Source organism: Pholcus phalangioides, unplaced genomic scaffold (assembly GCF_987345545.1).
Source record: "Pholcus phalangioides strain wild (caught in Gottingen) unplaced genomic scaffold, Ppha-v1.0 ptg000007l_1, whole genome shotgun sequence".
In the NCBI taxonomy this organism is placed as follows: domain Eukaryota; kingdom Metazoa; phylum Arthropoda; class Arachnida; order Araneae; family Pholcidae; genus Pholcus; species Pholcus phalangioides.
In genome coordinates, this window is record NW_028301600.1 from 50,496,382 (window position 1) to 50,515,171 (window position 18,790).

Sequence of the window (18,790 nt, forward strand, 5' to 3'; positions counted from 1 at the left end):
ATGGGAAGAGAGACGGGGACAGAGAATATTCTCTCAAAGGACTACTATATTATAAATCACTAGAGAATATTCTTATCAAAAATAATTATTATTCCCAAGTTATTTATCGAGATTATTTATTGCTACATGTTATTACATATATTCTTGATAATATTCTCTGGAAGGACTATTATTAATAACTTCAGAATAATTCTTATTATTTACATAAGAATATTCCCCAGTAATTTATGAAAGTAGTCCTTCCAGAGAATATTCTCAAGTTATTTATAATAGTACTACCAGAGAATATTCTCAAGTTATTTATAATAGTACTACCAGAGAATATTCTCAAGTTATTTATAATAGTACTACCAGAGAATATTCTCAAGTTATTTATAATAGTACTACCAGAGAATATTCTCAAGTTATTTATAATAGTACTACCAGAGAATATTCTCAGAAAGATTATTCTTGAGAATTTTAAATCTCTAGGTCAAATTATTTACTAATTTCAATAAACTTACCATAACTCCATGCATTGGCCGGCATGCCATAAAACTTGAGGGACACCAACTTTTTGAGTGTTGGGGTCTGGTCTGCTTTCGGCATGCCAGAAAAATCTAGGTTAAAAAGGGATCACAGCATGCATTCAGCCAATTCGTTGGATTTTTGAATAAAGATGTCTTTTTTTTTTTTCCTAATTCTCAAAAATCAGTTTTCTTTAAATATTAATTTGTGTCTTTCTTCCTCCAAAATTCAATCTCTGCATTACCTTGCGTTCATAAAACTTCGAATAGAAAGCACAGTGGTTGTCTGCTGAAGTTGAGTTTTTTGTGGGTTCTCAAATTTGAGGTGCAAATGTGAGCCGGTCTCCTATTTGTAGACCTGCCAACCTTGAAAACGCAAAGGTCCTGTAATTTTCACACAAAAATTCTGCAATTTCCTACAAAAATCACACAATTTTTTGCAACTATACCGTAATTTCCCATACATAATCCGCGGAGTAGAAGTCAGATAAAGAAGAATTAAATGTAAAATTAGCAAAATATGTATATATTTTTATAAGCTAACAGAATGTGCACTGATGCAACATTTTCTCTAAAAATCATGAACACTTTCCTCAAATTTCTTAAGATTTCATTAAAGGGGAAATAAAGTTTATTCATGTAGATTACAGGGCATTTTTTGTTCTCAAAGTAGCGAAATGCCAATGTGAAACTTATTGCAGTAAAATATGCACTTTTGCATGTTTGAAATATTCATGGGTATATACTGTATATATAAAATATTTATTCTAGAAGTCTATTACATTAAATATGATCAGACGTGCCAACTTTTGGAATCCAGAAATACAGAGATTCGCCTGGGTTGGGGGCCTTCCCAGCGGACCCGATAAAAAAAATTGTTTTTTTAATCGAGAAAAAGTGCCCCCCCCTCCTCCCTAAGCAGGTCCTGCATAGCCTCTGAGCCAAATATAATAATCTTGGATGCTATTAGTGATGAATAATTTTGGGCATACAAAGTCATTGATGTCATGACATCCTGAAAGTTCAGGGGAAATCTAAAAAAATTCTGATGTAAATGAAATTAAAAAACATTTTCTTCCTAATCTGATTTTCTGCTAAAATCAGGATCATTTTTAACAAATCCGGAGAGTTGGCAGGTCTATTTGGAAAAAGGCAGGCAAACATTCTCTTTCTCTTGACACGATCCTTACATTATATGAGAATTCAGCCACTGCCATTTCCAATTCAAAATATGGAATAAAAAGCATGGAACACATATAACTCCGACAACATAAATACATTAGAGGCTATTCAAGTAATTATGAGCGCAGAATTTTAGTCAATTTTGAATGGCCCATGGTGTTCTTAAAATGGCCCTGGAGGCAGAAGCCATTTTGTAGTTTTCCGATGCCCAGCGCTGTTGCAAGTACAATGGTCATTTTGTGGAGAAGGAGAGGGGCATACGCTAAGCCAGCTTAGTGATTCTTTACAGGGGGAAAAGATAGGCAGTATATTTACGACCAAGATTGTTTGGAAGTCGAAAACTTCACACATAAATATACATGCAGGACCACTGGTCGGTTAACATTGTTTTTATTAGATTGTACCCATTTAAGTAAACCTATTAATATTAAGTACACCTGTGTATAATTTTATAATTATGTTTTCATAATCTTTTATAACAAGTATTTTTAAAGAAAATTATAAAAAAATGTGTTTCTGAGACACTGACTGAAATAATTGCTAAATTGTAGTCTAAGAGTGACACAAAATTTTTCTTATTTCATTACGCTACATCTTATAAAATGGAAAAAGTTAAAAGAAAACATTACTTAACATGGTTCTTGAGCAAAATACCATGCTTGTCTTTTAAGAAAGTAGGCAGGGGTATATATATTTTTTTATTATTGTCGAGAATCGACCACTTTCATGGTTCGTAACTATCAGTGAAAACGACTACAAAAAACGATCCGGAGTAAAAAAAGCGAATGGGAGCAATGTATATTTATTCAGTCTAAAAACAGGTATATATACACAAGGCTTGTGGGAAGAAAATAACGCCACTCTTGTGACGTAAAACTAAATTTGCATGAATCGACGAAAAAACACCAACATCTCTCATTCTCCATTTATCTCATCATTGATATCAAAATATATGCACTCTTCATATTCAACAAATTTCACAATAATGTGCACACACAAAAAAAAGACGCTGTCAATGCATTTTACATAGGATTCAAGATTTCAACACATTTTTTGTGTTTTTCAACAAATTTTCTAACAATGCCTATGTTTGATAGTACTCAATGTAGGGGCGTTAGAAGTGTTACAGACCTCTGAGTACTTGCCTTTGTGCTTTATGCAGGAAATTTAGATTCCTGGGGGTTATTCTGGGGGTGCTCAAGCACCAACATCACTGTCACATGATTTGCTGATCCTACCCGTTCCAATTTGGAAGGGGGAGATCAAACATATTTCCTTTCCAAGAAGTCTTGTTATCTTTTAGCAATTATAAATTTACCAGAATAATGGATTCTGAATTTCAATCTTAGTTCCATACAGAGCTGTTACTTGTAAAATTTCTATGTTATGAACAAAATATTTTTTTAATAATTAGAGTACAAAATTGCTTTCTTATGGTTAATTCTCAATAAACAAGGTCATATCTGGATTTACACATTTTTTTTTAACAATTTTTAAAAATGAATTTTTCATGATGCAGGTAGCTTTTATATAATAAGTCTATCACTGTAAGTAAACTCTTACTGTTGCTTGAATAGCTTTACAGCAAGTGGGACATTCAGATAAGACAGCTGCACAATGATTACAGGATAAGACATGACCGCAGGGTAAGAATGCCACATTAACCTCATTGTCCATGCACACCTTGCATAACCCTTGATCATCAATAACAATATGATCTGAAATGATAAATACTCTGAAAACACTGGACACAATAATTGTGTAAAACATTTGTATTTACTTATAATATATAAATACTGTATATATTCATTAAATGAAACAATATAAGTATTGTTCTTTTTGTTACATGCTTTCAGTATACTCTTCCTCCATTAGTTTAATACGCTATCTAGCCAAAAAATTGCACTGTTCAATATTTCATTGTACCAATTTTATCTCAAATTACAGAATACATATGTGTCAATGACCTTAGAGGCTTCCTCTACTGGGGGAGAGAAGCAGGCAGGTCTGGTGCCCCGGGCGCTGGACCAGAAGGGGCACTGAATTCACCCTTTAACTGCTTCTTCTACATGGCAAGGGGTGTCAAAATGGTTTGCCCCAGGTGACAAAGTATCTAGTTGCAGCCCTGCTCTACACTTATTTTGGCCCATAATTGCATCAACAATTCTCCAAGTTCCTTGGTAGATGAGAGGAATAGTGGAATTTTTTACCTCTTAGATCTCTATCCAGTACATCCCACATAGCCTTAATTGAATTTAAATCAGGCCTTTATATGGTGGCTCATGTTTCTCCAACTAATTTTTCATTGTTTGAGCCCAGTGAATTCTGGAATTATCTTGAAACACACTATTGGACCACATGATCTTTCCCTATTGCTCAACAGTCTGATCTTGTATAAGAAAGTAGAGAGTGACATCTTACTCAAAATAATCTCTTTATATCTTGGCAAATTGAAGTATTTTTTTTTCTGTTAGTGTCACTAAAAAGTGGTTTTATTTTTTTGAGATCTATTTTTTATTCTCAGTCTTTTGAGTTCTCATCTCATTATGGGACCGGAAATAGTCTTGCTTCTCATATTGAACATTGCTGTGATTTCTAAAGTAGACTTTTTGTGATTTCACTTCAGTAATCATTTCAGAGCCCTTCAGTCCCGATAATTTATCATTGATTTTTGACCATATGTTTCCTATCAAGTTCGGATTTGGCAATAAACTGTAGGCCCCTGTCTAATTAGCCCTCGAAAATGACCGTGGTGTGATCAGCTGAAACTACTATGTTATGGGCAATAGGGATTTTATGAACTGGCAGGAATAAGCTTGTGGTTGCTATGCGGTTGTGTAGGCATTGTGACGAACTCTCTTGTCACGATGATCTAGATTCAAACCCCAAAGATGGTATTGTGATGGTCAGCTGAGGTTGGTTTCTTCCGTTTTCCAACTCCAAGGGGTAAATGCGAATCTATCTCCTATCTAAGAAGTCTCTCCACTGAGAGCAATCAGGCCTGAAATATTTAAAAAATTCACACATAACACAACATGCAAAAATAACCATCCAAGATGTTTCATTTCAAATTTGGAAGACTGATGGCAGCACTTGAACACACATAACTAAGTGTTTCTCAGAAACAAACTTCGCATTAAGTATACTATCACATTATAGGTACAATATTCAATGTACGGGTGTTGTATGGAGTAATAAAATCCTCAACAATATTCAAGTGGAAGATGTGGAGGTCCTAAATCTTCTAAAAAATGTATGTGCAAGCAAAGCACCAGGACCAGAGGATATCTATCATAGGGTCCTCAGGAAATATGCTAACAAATTGTTGAAGCCAGTCGCGAAGATTTACAGGAGTAGTGTTGCTGATAATGTTATCCTGATATTTAAAAAGGGTAGTAGAGAGGCTGTGTCCAATTATTGTCCAGTGAGTTTGACGAGCTCCCTCTCGAAAATTTTGGAAATTATTACCAAAAGGCAATTGGTGAAGTGGCTAGACAAGAATAGTGTGTTGTCGGATAATCAGCATGGGTTCAGGAATGGGAAGTCGTATAACTAACCTCCTTTGCTTCTATGATCACATGACTAAAGGCCCGTTTACACGAGGCATGCGCTTTAGTGGGCAACTTAATTTTAACTTACCGATTCTTCTTGAAACTGTCCACACGATGAATGGCAAGTAGGCGCTCATTGGATAATTTTTACGGAGGTGAGCGCAGTTAGCGCATGTGCGCTTCAGTCTACTCAAATCCATGGAGAGAGACAGACGCACAACGCGCGGGAGTATAATAGTAATAATTTTTTATTTATCTGGCATTCAGAGAGATGCTTTTTTTAAAGCTCATAACTTTTGTAACGATGGATGAAGATGATCAGGTAGAACTTAAGAATACTGTGATCAGAGCCACATTATATGATATTTTTTTTAAAGAATATAAATTTATTCACTTAAATAAATTTATTCAATAAAAAAGGGGAAACTTTTTTCTCACTTGCACGAGAGCAACACACTGAGCAAGAAGTAGGTCACGCAAGGGAAACAGTTCGCTTGTCCCCTTTTTTCGCCTCTGCACCCACATAAGGGGGGCGAGAGATGACGCCACAGGGAAAAAAAGAATACACAACATATTATAAACTTATGTAAGTCATCGAGAAGAAATATAAGATTTCTCTATTTCTCGTCCAAGTTGTAAATATCGATTATATGATATTTTAATCAAAGTTGAAGAGGAGATAAATTATGAATTATGGAAGCCGAAAATACTGGAGAAGATTCTTGGCATTCGTAGGAAATTCTAAGGGTTAAAAATTAAGTAATAAAAATTCATTAAACAAAAATTATTTCCAAATTTTCGAAATCATTATTATTTTTTAATTTAATCTATAGAGATGACATCTTTATGTTAAATATTTGATCATGTATTTTTACAACAGATGGCAGCAAATTCGTTCTGGACGAGAGAAATATTCGAAACCCCCCTCCAGTTTTTAATATATAAATCCTCCCCACCCGATATATATTTTTGAATCTTCAATTTTTTTTCCACTCCTGACATCACGTCGACAGAATATTCCATAGCTTTTTCCAACATCGAATAATTTTTAGCTTGTTTGTTAAGGTAATTTTCATTTCTATAGTTCAACAAACATTCATGGCGAAGATATTTTTCAACAAACTTGAAGGTTGTGTGCTCTGGCCACCTCAGCATCCAATATTTCAGCGGAATTCTAGCGAAACTTCAGGAAACGACAGAGTATGAACAGGTTCATGCTTGAGATCAAAATAAACCCCTCCGTGAGTGAGCAAAATGACCCCTCCAGCGCGGCAGGTCACGCCCACTGGCGCATGCGCATACGTCTACTTAACCGGAAAAAATAGAACCGTTCTTATCTGACTTACCAACTAAATCACTTCTGCACTTGCGCACTTGTCAACTAAAGCCGTGTAAACGGCCCTTATCGTCTGCATACATTGTATCGTACTTGGCAACTAAAACTTAAGTTACCAACTAAAGCGCTTGCCTCGTGTAAACGGGCCTTAAGGCTTTGGGTAAGGGCAAAAATGTGGATGTTGTTTACTTTGATTTCCAGAAGGCATTCGATCAGGTCCAACATGGTAAACTCTTGAAGTGTTTACACAAGATTGGGATTGGGGGCTACTTGCTGAATCGGATAGAATCGTGGTTGAGAAATAGGTCAGAACTGGTGCTGTCTTAACGCATGGGACTACCCGGGCATGGCCCGGGAGCCTCAAGAGAAGAGGGGCCTCACAAAAATGAGATCCGGTTGAAATTTTCTAGGGCTTACCAGGTAGGGCCTCCAAAAAACCACTTGGCCCGGGGGCCCATGATACTCTCAAGACAGCCCGGGTCAGAATGGGTTATGGTGAATGGGGAATTCTCTGATTGGACAGGCATCACTAGTGGAGTCCAAGGAAGTGTCCTTGGCCCCATACTAGTGCCAAGATGGATTGTTAGCAATGATATAGATGGGAGTGTTACCAAATTCACAGATGATGTGAAGCTAATAGGGGTAGTTGGGAATCAAAGTAATCGGGAGTTGCTCCAGACCCACTTGAACAGGATTGGAACATGGGCAAATGAATGGAGCATGAAGTTTAGCATTGACAAGTGCATGGTCGATCATTTGTGTTCAAACAACCCACATTTCTCTTACGAGTTGGATGGTGTCACTATCGCAGATGCATCAGTCCGGGGTTGTGAGCGGTTCTATCTATCTATCTATCCCAGGTGCAACTAGGGTGACAGATTTGAGAATTCTCATTGACGAGTGGCTTAGGTTTTCTGAACATTGTTCAGCGGTGGTAAAAAAAACGAATAGAATGCTTGGTTTTATTTTCAAAAAGGTGTCTTCGCGTTCTCCCAGTCATTCTTCCACTTTTCCAAGGCTTACTTCGTCCTGGACTGGAGTATGCTGTAAGGTTTTGGAGACCATACCTACAGAGGGACATAGGCTTGGTTGAAGGGGTGCAGAGAAGAGCTACACATGTCCTCGTTGGCACCGTGGCTTGAGTTATGAAGAGAGACTTTATTCTTTGAATATGTTTACATTGGATGAATGCAGATGTCGGGGAGATATGATCAAAGTGCTCAAAATTTTTGAGCACTTTGAATATATATATATATGATATATATATATATATATTGTTTATAATTTTGGTGATTGCATTTTTAATTGGGCTGCTGTATTTTAATAATATATAACATCCGTACTTGTTTTGAGCATCTTTTTCTCGTTAGGCATTTTGCCTGTTGTGGCCTTGTATTTGTATAAAACACATGCATGCACATTCCAACATGTACCGATTCATTAGAAATTCCAGAGGAATACTTATTTACAAGGTGTATGTGCAGTGTACCATTGACATAGTAGGAACAAATTCTTGATCTTAATTCTACCTCATCTTTTCAGATGAGCTGATTGGTATGATTAATCTATCTGAAAAAGTACTTGGTGCAGCTAAGTGATATGTAGAAAGTGTGATGCAACCTTATTCCTGTTGGAAATCTGAAGATAAACAGAAATTTTCTTTGTAAGATATATATCTATAAGCGTATGTTTACCTTCTTTGTGAGAACTGCAATCTTGATATTCATCCTGACATCCAGTAGTTTCTTTTGGATGCCAGTTAACATCCTTTACAGATTTTATCAGACTGAATTCTGCAGGTAGCATAGTTTCATAATCAGATTGCACAGTAGAAGAACTGGTCCCACAGCTGTTGAACAGAAAATATTGGGGGAGGGGGGGGGGGGTGGTTAAAAAAACTTATGGTTTTGGACAGTAAAAATTAAAGGAACAGACAGCACTATTGTTACTGATGCATATTATAGTATAAATCAGTATGTGAAGTAAACTTTTTGACTTGTCTTTTTTATGGTTACTTAATAACACAATTATAAAATTTGACAGCAATTCACCATAATTCATGAATGTTGCTTTGCATTTTAAAAACAACAAAAAGTATACAAACCTACAAAATCAAGTTTCCAACACATATATTTGTATGCAATCCCTTTTTCTATACATATGCAGGGAGTTCTGTAATACAGCATAAACTCTATGGAACAAGAATCCTTACTCCAAGTAAAAAAACCTCTCAACCTATAGTTTGAAGTAGAGCACAGAATTGGAACCAGCGTCCAATTAATCAATAGCACTTATTATTCACCATAAGCATGCTACTGAGTAGCTTTTATACTTGGTAGAGCACTGATAACCTATTTTAACAAGCTGTAGATGTTTTTAATTGTATGGCACAGGTTATAATTTTTTGTGCTGGAATAAAAAAAAGAAAAATTTGATTAATCATTATTGGTTGAGCACCCTCCTTATGGAGGCATTTTTACTCAGTCCCAACAGGTGACTTTATACCAAGGTCTCTTTATATGATATGTAAATATATTATAAATAGTAATTAATAATGAGTATGAGTGCTTATTAATTTAAAAGATGCTATGGTTTTTTTTTTTCAATTCTTTAGGTAAAACTCTGTAAACTATCATCTGGGGTGAGAATTCTCGTCCCACAGAGTTTATGCAATCTTCACAGCACACCTGATATATAGTAGACTCTTGATAATCTGATTAATCCTGAGCCGTGCATTAATCCAGCCCATCTAGTAATTTGGCATTTTCTTGCCGGTTTTTTTTTCTCTCGCTGGACCACTTTCTTATGAGAAAAACTTAGTATGTGATTAAACATGTCCCACAAATATGTGGAGAAGATAAAAACACAAAGACAGAGGAAGACAAAAAAAAAACAGGATAGGCTGTGTGTGTGTAGCCTCAAAGGACTATATACGTACTATATGTCCCATAAAAGGTCTTATCTATGAGAGGTGTTGGCTCCTTGTGAATGTGGAGAAATGGAAAATGTCACCCACATGTCTCTGTATGAGTCTGCTGCTTAGAGGAAAACAATATGAACAATATTCTGTAACCCACCCATCGTGTCTATTCAGTCCAGTTTTTGCTTTGATTTGATATTCAGTCTCCTTCATTTGTGATACAGTTGAATCCTGTTATAACAAACTCCAAGAGACTGAAGAAATCACTTCATCATTGCAGAATTTCGTTATAAAGGAACTTCTGATTTTTTTAAAATTTTAATATTCATTAAAAGCATTAAGTTGCAGCGGAATTCGATTCCAGGAGAAAAATTACTTATTTACGTTCGAGATAATAAAAAGAATGGAGTTAAATTTCAAAAATAACTCAAAACAACCAATTCCTTATAAAGTATACGCGTACTCAAATGTGTGCAATGCTTGAAACATTTTGCATCCAAAAGCACATTTCAGGAATGAATGTATTAAAACCATGTATGTTTCTGGAAAATGTCATGGACAAATGTCCTGAAAAGACAGCTACATCCACATCTTTAAAATTTGAAAGTCTAGTCTTTTTTCTATGGTCCTCTTTACCAGATCATCGCCCGCTGCTCTGTCTCAATGACGAGATAAGCTGTCTCATAAGCAGGTGGTCAAAGAAGACCTGGGCCATGCTGGAAAAGGATCCTATAGCTGCTGTTTGAATTTGAAATTCCAACTTTGTACAATTTTTCAAAAATTTTGCAACAGGGTAGGGTGTCTAGCAACACGGGAAAGTCACAAAGTCCCGGAAAAATCACGGAATTAGAAAAAGTCACAAAATTTGGATGCAGGTCACAGATTTTTTTGATTCTCTCCAGAGATCTTTTTTTTTCCCTAAAATCTAGGCTTTGGAGAAGCTGTGGCATTCAATATTTCTTTTCTTCACTCTCAGGTTTTTTTTTTGCCCCGGAGGGATGGATGGGTGAGTAGCAACAGAAAAGAACAATGCCAATATGCAGCCATCCTACATTGAGGCAGACATTATATGGGTGGGGCAAAAAAGCTATTTAGATTGGATGAACAAAAGAGAACTTTTCTTTCTTTGCTTGTCTGGACCTTTCAACATCTGTAATATTTCCCCTAAAGCAGTGTTCTCAGGATCACGTGATAATTCCTACAGGAGGTGGGGGGGGGGGGTACTGTAATAGACCACAGCAGTAGAGAGTCCTTTTGGGCAAAATATTGGTTTATCGTGGGGGACAGGTGAAAGGGCACCAATTTTTTCACCCGCAAAAGATTTTTTTTTTAAAATTATCATCCATTTTTTTATTGATTGCGTCGATCTTTACCAACTAGCTATAGCAAACAACGAAATCGTACAGCATGTGCAGAACAAGAGTACAAGTCCGACTGACATCGGACTCGTTTGCCATTAATTGTGTTGCGACATAACTTTTAGGGCAAATTTAAAGGAGTAACACAGTGCTTCCAAAAGTGGGCATCAGGGCTGGTAGGATCATTGTTTCGAGCTCAAAATATGGATTTGTGTGAACAAAATGTACGCTTGGTTCTTTTATATGGTGAAAAAACTGCCAAACTTTTCTTGGAAAGCCATCGATGAACCACAAATTACACAAGGGAAGCAGCTGACAAAAGAGAACCATTGGAATATGATAACAAGCTTGCGATCTAGACCAGACGTCTTTAACCTTTTTCTAGTCACGAGCACTGCCTGTACTCAGGGGCGGTCTTAGGGCAGTGTGACCGGTAAAAGGGCAGAAAAAAATTCGACATGATATGTTATGACATAAAATACCGCTGTTCCTTTGAACGCATCGAAACGAAAAGATTGAAACAAAAGTTTTTTTTAATTAGGGGAAGTCAGGGACATAAGAAGGTCCCGCTCGGGTAGAGATTTTGTCTCGAACCGCCCCTAAGTGCAATGTGTGAGTGTGTGTGGACTTGAAAATTGTAACAAACCGTACATACACAACTGAACATCTTTTTGGAGTTTCATGGATCTTGTTCCAGATACCCGGTGAGTAACGGTAAAGCTTCCTATGAGGCTCCTAGACAGTATCTCTGGTAAGGTGTGACCACAATGGAACTTTGAAAGGACATCTTTTTGCTTTCAAGAAACTTATGAGGAACGTATGTTGGAAGTTCAATTTGAGTTTTTTAAACAGCTTTGTAAACCAGATTCTACGATCATGGACCCCCCCCCCCCCATTCTGTTTTTTAAACTAAAAAAAAGTGAGGTGCAAAATACATATTGCTTTATTCCATTGGGATCGTTGTCCCAAAAATATGCTTCACGGCATTATTTTACACCTTGGTAAGGTACTAGGTGGAAGAGAATTGCGTGTTATCGTTGAGATTAAAGCCGAAGTCCCGGAGGTTAAAAAAAAATCTAGAGAGAAAAATAACCACTTCTCAGTGCCGTTTTAACGCATGGACTCACCCGGGCGATGCCCGGGATCCTCAAAAGTAGAGGGGCCCTCACGAAAATGAGATCTAGTTAAAATTATCTAGAATTTACTAGGCAGGGCCTCAGAAAAACCACTTGGCTAGGGGGCCCATGATGCTCTTAAGATGGCCCTGCCCCTTCCCCAGGTCCTTAGCATGCTTTCTCGGGGACAGACTTTTCTTGAAATGGTTATGCTCAGAAAAAAGAGTTACAAGTGCCCCCCTCCCATTCCGCTCAGGTCACCGTCCAAGTGGCTTTGGAATAGTTACGGGCCTGCCCAAGTTGCAGAGCACGGTGCTTTAGCTGGTGTTTGCCTGCCCCTTCCGTTTCTTAGTACTGGGTCTGAAAGAGATCATTTTAAATGAAGTTCACATGAGTTTTATAAATATGAAAGTAATCATACGAAAATATCACTTTCATTTAACCACTTTTATTATCAGTTTAACCCTTACTCGTGAAACTATACTTATTTTACCATAAAATTCAATTAAAACAAGTATGAAGAAGATAGATCCTTAGATCCTTTGTGATGAGTACCCTGCATAAATGTGTGACGTTTTTTAATGTTTTTAAATCAAACAAGTTGGGTTTTTATGCTTGATTACAAGTTAAATGGTGGTAACCCCATTTTAGGAAGAAAGCTTTTCCGACTTCTTCGTCCCTTAATATCCAACCAAGAGGGGGGGGCGATGGGGACGATCACCACACACTGAGTCTGATAATATGGTAGAATGAATATCTCCGTATTTTACGGGACAGTAATGACTAGAGAAAATTGCCTCCTCCGACACATCACTCTGGATCCGCACCTGGGGGGGGGGGAGGCGCTGACTACTGTTTTTGCACCGGGCGCAACTAGGTCTAAGACCGGCCCTGCCTGTACTCATCATCAAAAGAAGAGCACTCTTACATCATGTTTGACATACGAATGCATGAAATCCGGATGATTTTAACAATTTAATGCAATTTGCACAAGGTGTTTAAATAAAACGTTGATCAAGTGCTCACGAGCACCAAATCGGACATGAGCATCAAGCACTCCGGGTGCTTCAGGGAGCACAGTGGCGATCACCACCCCTTTCCCCCAATTAAAAAAATTATAGGTGTAGGCAGAAGAGCAAAAGGTGGACATTAGCATCCCCCACCTTGTTAGGGAAACAACCTGTATCCACTCATGCTTTTGCGGGGGGAAGGCTTATGTGGCTTGAGCCCTTAGGGTCCAGTTTCTATGGGGCGTTGCATTTAAATCCACTTTAAATTTAAAAGTTTTTAAAAATTTGAAACTAAATTCATGTCTTTTTTTTTGTTAATTTACTTGTGTTCCCCGTTCATTAAGACTCTCTATTTTATCAACCCAAACCCCCGAGGTGGTCGCTACTCACAGTTTGGGAACAACTGATGTAAGAAACAGTCCAACATGGCTCATTTTGTCGAATGCAGGGCTCCCACTCATACTACTTTCAGTGCTGTCTTAAGGCATGGGCCCAGCCGGGTACCTCAAGAGAAAAGGGGCCTCCCAAAATGAGGTCTGGTTTAAATTTTCCCGAATTTACCTGGTAGAGCCTCAGGAAAATCACTTGGCCCAGGGGCCCATGATGCTGTTAAGAGGGCGCTACCTACTTTTTCTACTATTTTAACAAAATCCTATCAATAAAATTTGTATAACTGATTTTAATTGAGAAGGGAATCATGGACATAATGCCAAATAATACAAATGTAGTAGATTGCAATTAATGAATCTGTCAAAGCAGAAATTGTATTGTTTTTAAGGTTATTTTGGGGAAGGGGGGTATGTGGACCATTTGGTGGTTTAGTAATTTTTCATTTGCTTTTTTGTTTGAGGGTTCTACAAATAGAGTAGTTAATAAAAATTTCTACCTGGTTGAAATTTTTTTTTTTATTCACTACTTCATGGTCTTGGACAATAACTAACATTCATTGTTCAAAATTATGGTGCACATTTTATGTATAGGTGAAACAACAGTTTGCATAACAAAGCTGTTGGGTACATAGACCTATTCTAGGTTTTGTGACTTTAATAATACCTAATAGCATTGAATTTTCTTCTGTATTTTTAGGGCATGCAGTGGCACAAACAATATTTACAATGTTCAAGTAAAGAGCTAGAAATGAAAGTGCTTCATTTGTCAAAAACGATTACACTGGCATTGACCACTAAAATTTAAACAAATCCTTTTTAAAAGAGATGGACAAAGCAGTAACACCATCTGGTCCACCTTGACTTACTTATATCGGACCTTATAATTTACACATTTTGCTTTTGGAAGTGATATCGAAAGAGCATCATTCTTAATACACTTACATATCTTCATAATTTGGCGTGTGTATTGGAAGAGAGTTGACAGACTGGACTGTGGAAGACACCCAAAAAAGAATAGAGAGCAGAAAAGAATTAACTATGGTTGCTAAGATCCTATTTTGGCCAAAAATTGTTTTTCTAACCAATTTATTTCTGTTATTTTGCTTTGGCTTGAGTCAATCTTACAGGATACTGAAATAGTGTGCTATGAAAAAAAAAATTAATTTTAAAAATTAAAAAAAAAAATTGAGATTATTTTTTATTACGCCATGATTATGTTGTCTAAGGGGGGTACACTCTTCCATCCTACTTTTTCTAATTTTTTAAGTGGAAGTCCTGCGAATGAGAAAAGGTCACAAAAAAGTCCCCGAAAAGGCACTGAATTTTGCTTTTGGTATTTGGTGTGAAAGAATAGATGGAGATATGCTGTATTTTAATGCCAGATTGTCTTTGTTTACTCCAGCATCAACTTCAGAAATGATCTCGAGTTTTTCTTTAATCAAAAACTGTTTCAATTCGTGGCCACTCATTTTGAAATAGAAAAAATATGAAACATTACTAATGCTTATCACTGACTTCTCACAGGTTTTATTTCCTTTTTCACACACCGTATTGGTTAAAATTTCTTCCCCACAAGCCATAGAAGAAAACAGTTCTTCCCCAACAGTTTAGAAAGTTGATTCTCTGAAACCAATTTAATGGGATCATTTTGGAACGTTGGAGATCTTTTTTTGATTTTCAGAAACTTGTTTTTGAATTCATTGTAACGGATTCTCCACTTTTAATTCACAATATATTGTTCTTATGCAAACATATTTAAAGATTAAAAATTTTCCGTTACAACGAGATTTTAGCTATAACGGTATTTGTTAAAACAGGATTTGGTGGTGTCTTGTCTGCATCTCTATTGTTTCTGTTTGTGTGTGTAATGTCATTGCAGTTGAAACATTAACTCTCGTTCAAAAAATGATGCTATTAAAAAGCTTGAGAAAGGTGGGAAGTTGGTTAACCCCCCCCCCCCCTCCGCCAAGTAGGCTAATACAGTTACCAGGAGGTATAATTATAATTTTTTCTTTTATCACAAAAAAATTCACAGATTCATTAAGCAAACTCATTTCAGTATATTAATAAAATATACAATATTATAAATTCATATTTAACGTTCAGTTTATTTTTGGCTGCATATGACATTTTGTTAATGAAAAGATGGTGTACAGTAGTTTAAATAGTTTGAATGCATTTTTTTTTCAAAGACCTTCCAGTAATCCAGCATATTCCTGGTCTGATATGTGTCGGATTGCTGAGAGTCTTGGATGTGTATATATATATATATATATATATATATATATAATTAATCTAGAGATTGTAATTTCTTGGTATAAATGGTTTTGATATTATTTCATTCTTTCTCTGAGTTATAGACTATAACAGTATGAATGAAATATTGCTTTTATTATATAACTGCAAATCAACAAAGAAATAAAAGGGTAGTGTGTTTTAAAATTTCAAATATATGTTCAAATAATTTGTCAGCAGTAGAGCAGAAAAAAATGATTTCATTGGTTTTTAGTTTTTTATTTTTATTGTTATTGATTCTTTTTTAGTACTGTTTTAGTGGGAAACTGATAACTTTCTGTACTATAAATTTTACATACCCCATAAATAAAATGTAACTCACTTGATGCTAGATATCTCTCTTGACCTTTTAGCTTGCTCAAACTGCTCACTACTGATTTCAGTATCACATTTTTTTTCATTTTGTAAATTTTCCTTATAAATGTTATAATTTTTTGACAATGCATCATCATATTGTTCCACCTATTAAAGTATAAAAAAATATAGCTCTCCTTTAATAAACAAGAACCAATTTTAATACAAAAATATTAGAACCGATTTTGATATGAAACAATTACAACCAATTTAACAATGATGATCCAATTAATTTTTTGATGAACTAATTTAGAAAATATGACTCAAACCTCTGAAGAAGAGCAGAGGTTGTCAATTTCATAACCTATCAGTGTCACAGATATTTGTATTGACATACAAGTCTATATAACTTGATGATTATTTCATTTGTGTAAAAAAACTAGTACAACAAATTATGTGGAGTCTGTATTGGAAAAATAGAGTATTACATGAAAAACTTCAAATTTTTGTTAAAAGTTACAATAGAGAACATTTAAGAGCATTTTTCATGCATAACATTGTCTGATGGGAAAATGTATGGAAACATAATAAAATTCTAAAACATGTATGAGACATAAACCATCCATCATAACAAACTTCAAAGGACTAAATATTTGATTCACTACAATTTGATAAGAAAACATGAATCATCTCACAAAAAATCATACATAAATACTGGGATAACACTACTTACTTGCAATACTTTCGTTACACTACACATAGGTATAGAACACTAAGTCCTATTTCAATAAATAACAGAGATATTCACTTTATAAAACAAGCAAGTTTATAGAAAGACAAACTAAACAAAAATCTTTAAATGGTTTCTCCTGTAAAATTTCCCTTTTTGTGACATGATACTCTTTACCTCCAGCATACAGATATTTACTTACACTTTTGGATTTCATAAGATTTTTTATAGAACTGATGTAAGTTGTTCCTCTACTAAGGCAGATAAAACCACAGTTTTGAAACCATCGTGCATGCTCCACCCAAGGATCATCTCCTTTTTCCCAGCAATGCAGGCCTCCACCACAATGAAAGCATTTCGTTCTGTCACTCACACCTTTATAAACCAAAACATATTCAATTTTATATGTGCAATTTCATCATTCATTAGAGTTATTATATAAATTCATTCTGTTATATACAATCAGCCCTCGGTATTCTCAGATTTCATATTTGGTTTTCTGTTTTGCAGTTTTTTCCCCAGTTTTCTGGAAAACACTTTTGCAGTAATACAATTGAAAGCCGACGTAGATGAACCCAAAATTGCAAAAGAACCTTTTGCAATTTTGGGAGTTGTACAAGACATAACACTTTTGCAGTGTTATGTCTCGTACTGGAACAAAGTATAAATTGTACATGTCAAAACAAACTATTTATAAACCCCTCCTAAAGGATTTTTCAGTGCTTCTGAAAATGATTCTAAAAGATTGATTCAAATGTTTCTAAAAGTGAAATACTTGATAAAAATTTGAAGTACTGTGACAATGGTTAGCTTGATTGCTGCAGTTCCCTGTTATTACAGCATCAATGAATCTACCATCAAATATATCAAGAAAAAAGAACTCAAGATTTTATCAACTGTAGCTATACCTGTCTCCCTGGAATCCACATGTTTCTCATGTCGAAAGTGCTGTTTTTCTCTGTGGGTGTGATAGAAAAAGGTACGCAATTTATGTATTGCACAACTTTCATACTATAACTACTTCACCAAACACCAACTCTGGCCATATCGTTTTATTGCAATTTACTGTCATTAATGAGTTGTGTTGGAAATGAATAAAAGCACTTTGACAGTAAAGGCATGACATTCAAAGTGCTTTGGATACTGGTTAGCACCCCTAAACGCCATGGTGTGTCCTCTATATGCCTCCTAACTCAACACCTAGCATTCCGCTGCTTGATCAGGGGTTATGCTCAAGGGTTTATAGCTGAGCTGTACATATTACTCAATAGTAATTGTGTAGGCAATCGAGGAAGATGCAAATGTAAGAAATATCTTAAAGTTATGTCTTATGCCACTGATGTTTGGCAAGAAACCTTGGACACACACTTCTGCTCGCCATCATCGCAATAGCAACACACACGCAACCATCTTCAAATTATGTTTAGTTAATAAGTTTTATTTTAATAAATTGAAATATATTTTATGGAACATGAATAATCATAATCAAGACAAAGTCACGGATGAACTTCACCGATGACATTATTGGTCAATGAAACTTTGTAACCATACTCTAACAAATTTACTGAAGATAAAAAATTACTCTGATATTAAGAAATAGCTAACAGACATTATAATTTTTTTCAGGAAAATATTGCTGAGAATCATTGGACATCCTTTTCTACTTCTGCCACATAAAGCAGATATAAATAAGATGCCTAAAAATCAAAAGTTTATGATTAAAGCCATTTACAGATTTTCCACAGTTGCAGTGAACCCCCCCCCCCCCCGGAATGTAACCCCCACAACAAATACCGAGAGATGACTATATACACTGAAATATACAATATAACGATACTCTGAAAAATGTTAAAAATATCGTGGAATGTATTTTTATATTGCGTATTGTTTTAGCGACATTTCACTGTATATCAAAATTAAGTGGGAAAAATAATTTTTTTTATAGAAGTTCAAGGGACATACAAGTCCCAATGGACATAAAGGGTTGGAAATAAATAAAATGTGTTGGTTTACTTACACAATCAAAATATTATGAGGGGACATATGCATGGTTCAAAAAGAACTGAAGAATAATTTCAATCAAATTGCTGAAAATTTTAAAAAT

General features: G+C 35.6%; 1 protein-coding gene across 2 annotated transcripts in view; it reads right to left on the minus strand.

Annotated features, from left to right (window-relative positions):
- Nucleotides 1–2,469: 2,469 nt before the first annotated feature.
- The window catches only part of LOC149085443 (baculoviral IAP repeat-containing protein 7-B-like), a 34,448-nt gene continuing 18,127 nt past the window's right edge, over nucleotides 2,470–18,790 (minus strand). For both annotated transcript variants that reach the window (XM_089233453.1, XM_089233451.1), the window contains exons 3-6: nucleotides 16,889–17,061; nucleotides 15,985–16,124; nucleotides 8,270–8,424; nucleotides 2,470–3,406 (exon numbers count right to left, since the gene is read on the minus strand). In XM_089233453.1, coding sequence (XP_089089579.1) covers nucleotides 3,231–3,406; nucleotides 8,270–8,424; nucleotides 15,985–16,124; nucleotides 16,889–17,061 — 644 coding nt within the window. In that variant the 3' untranslated portion in view covers nucleotides 2,470–3,230. The remainder of the gene's footprint in view (nucleotides 3,407–8,269; nucleotides 8,425–15,984; nucleotides 16,125–16,888; nucleotides 17,062–18,790) is intronic.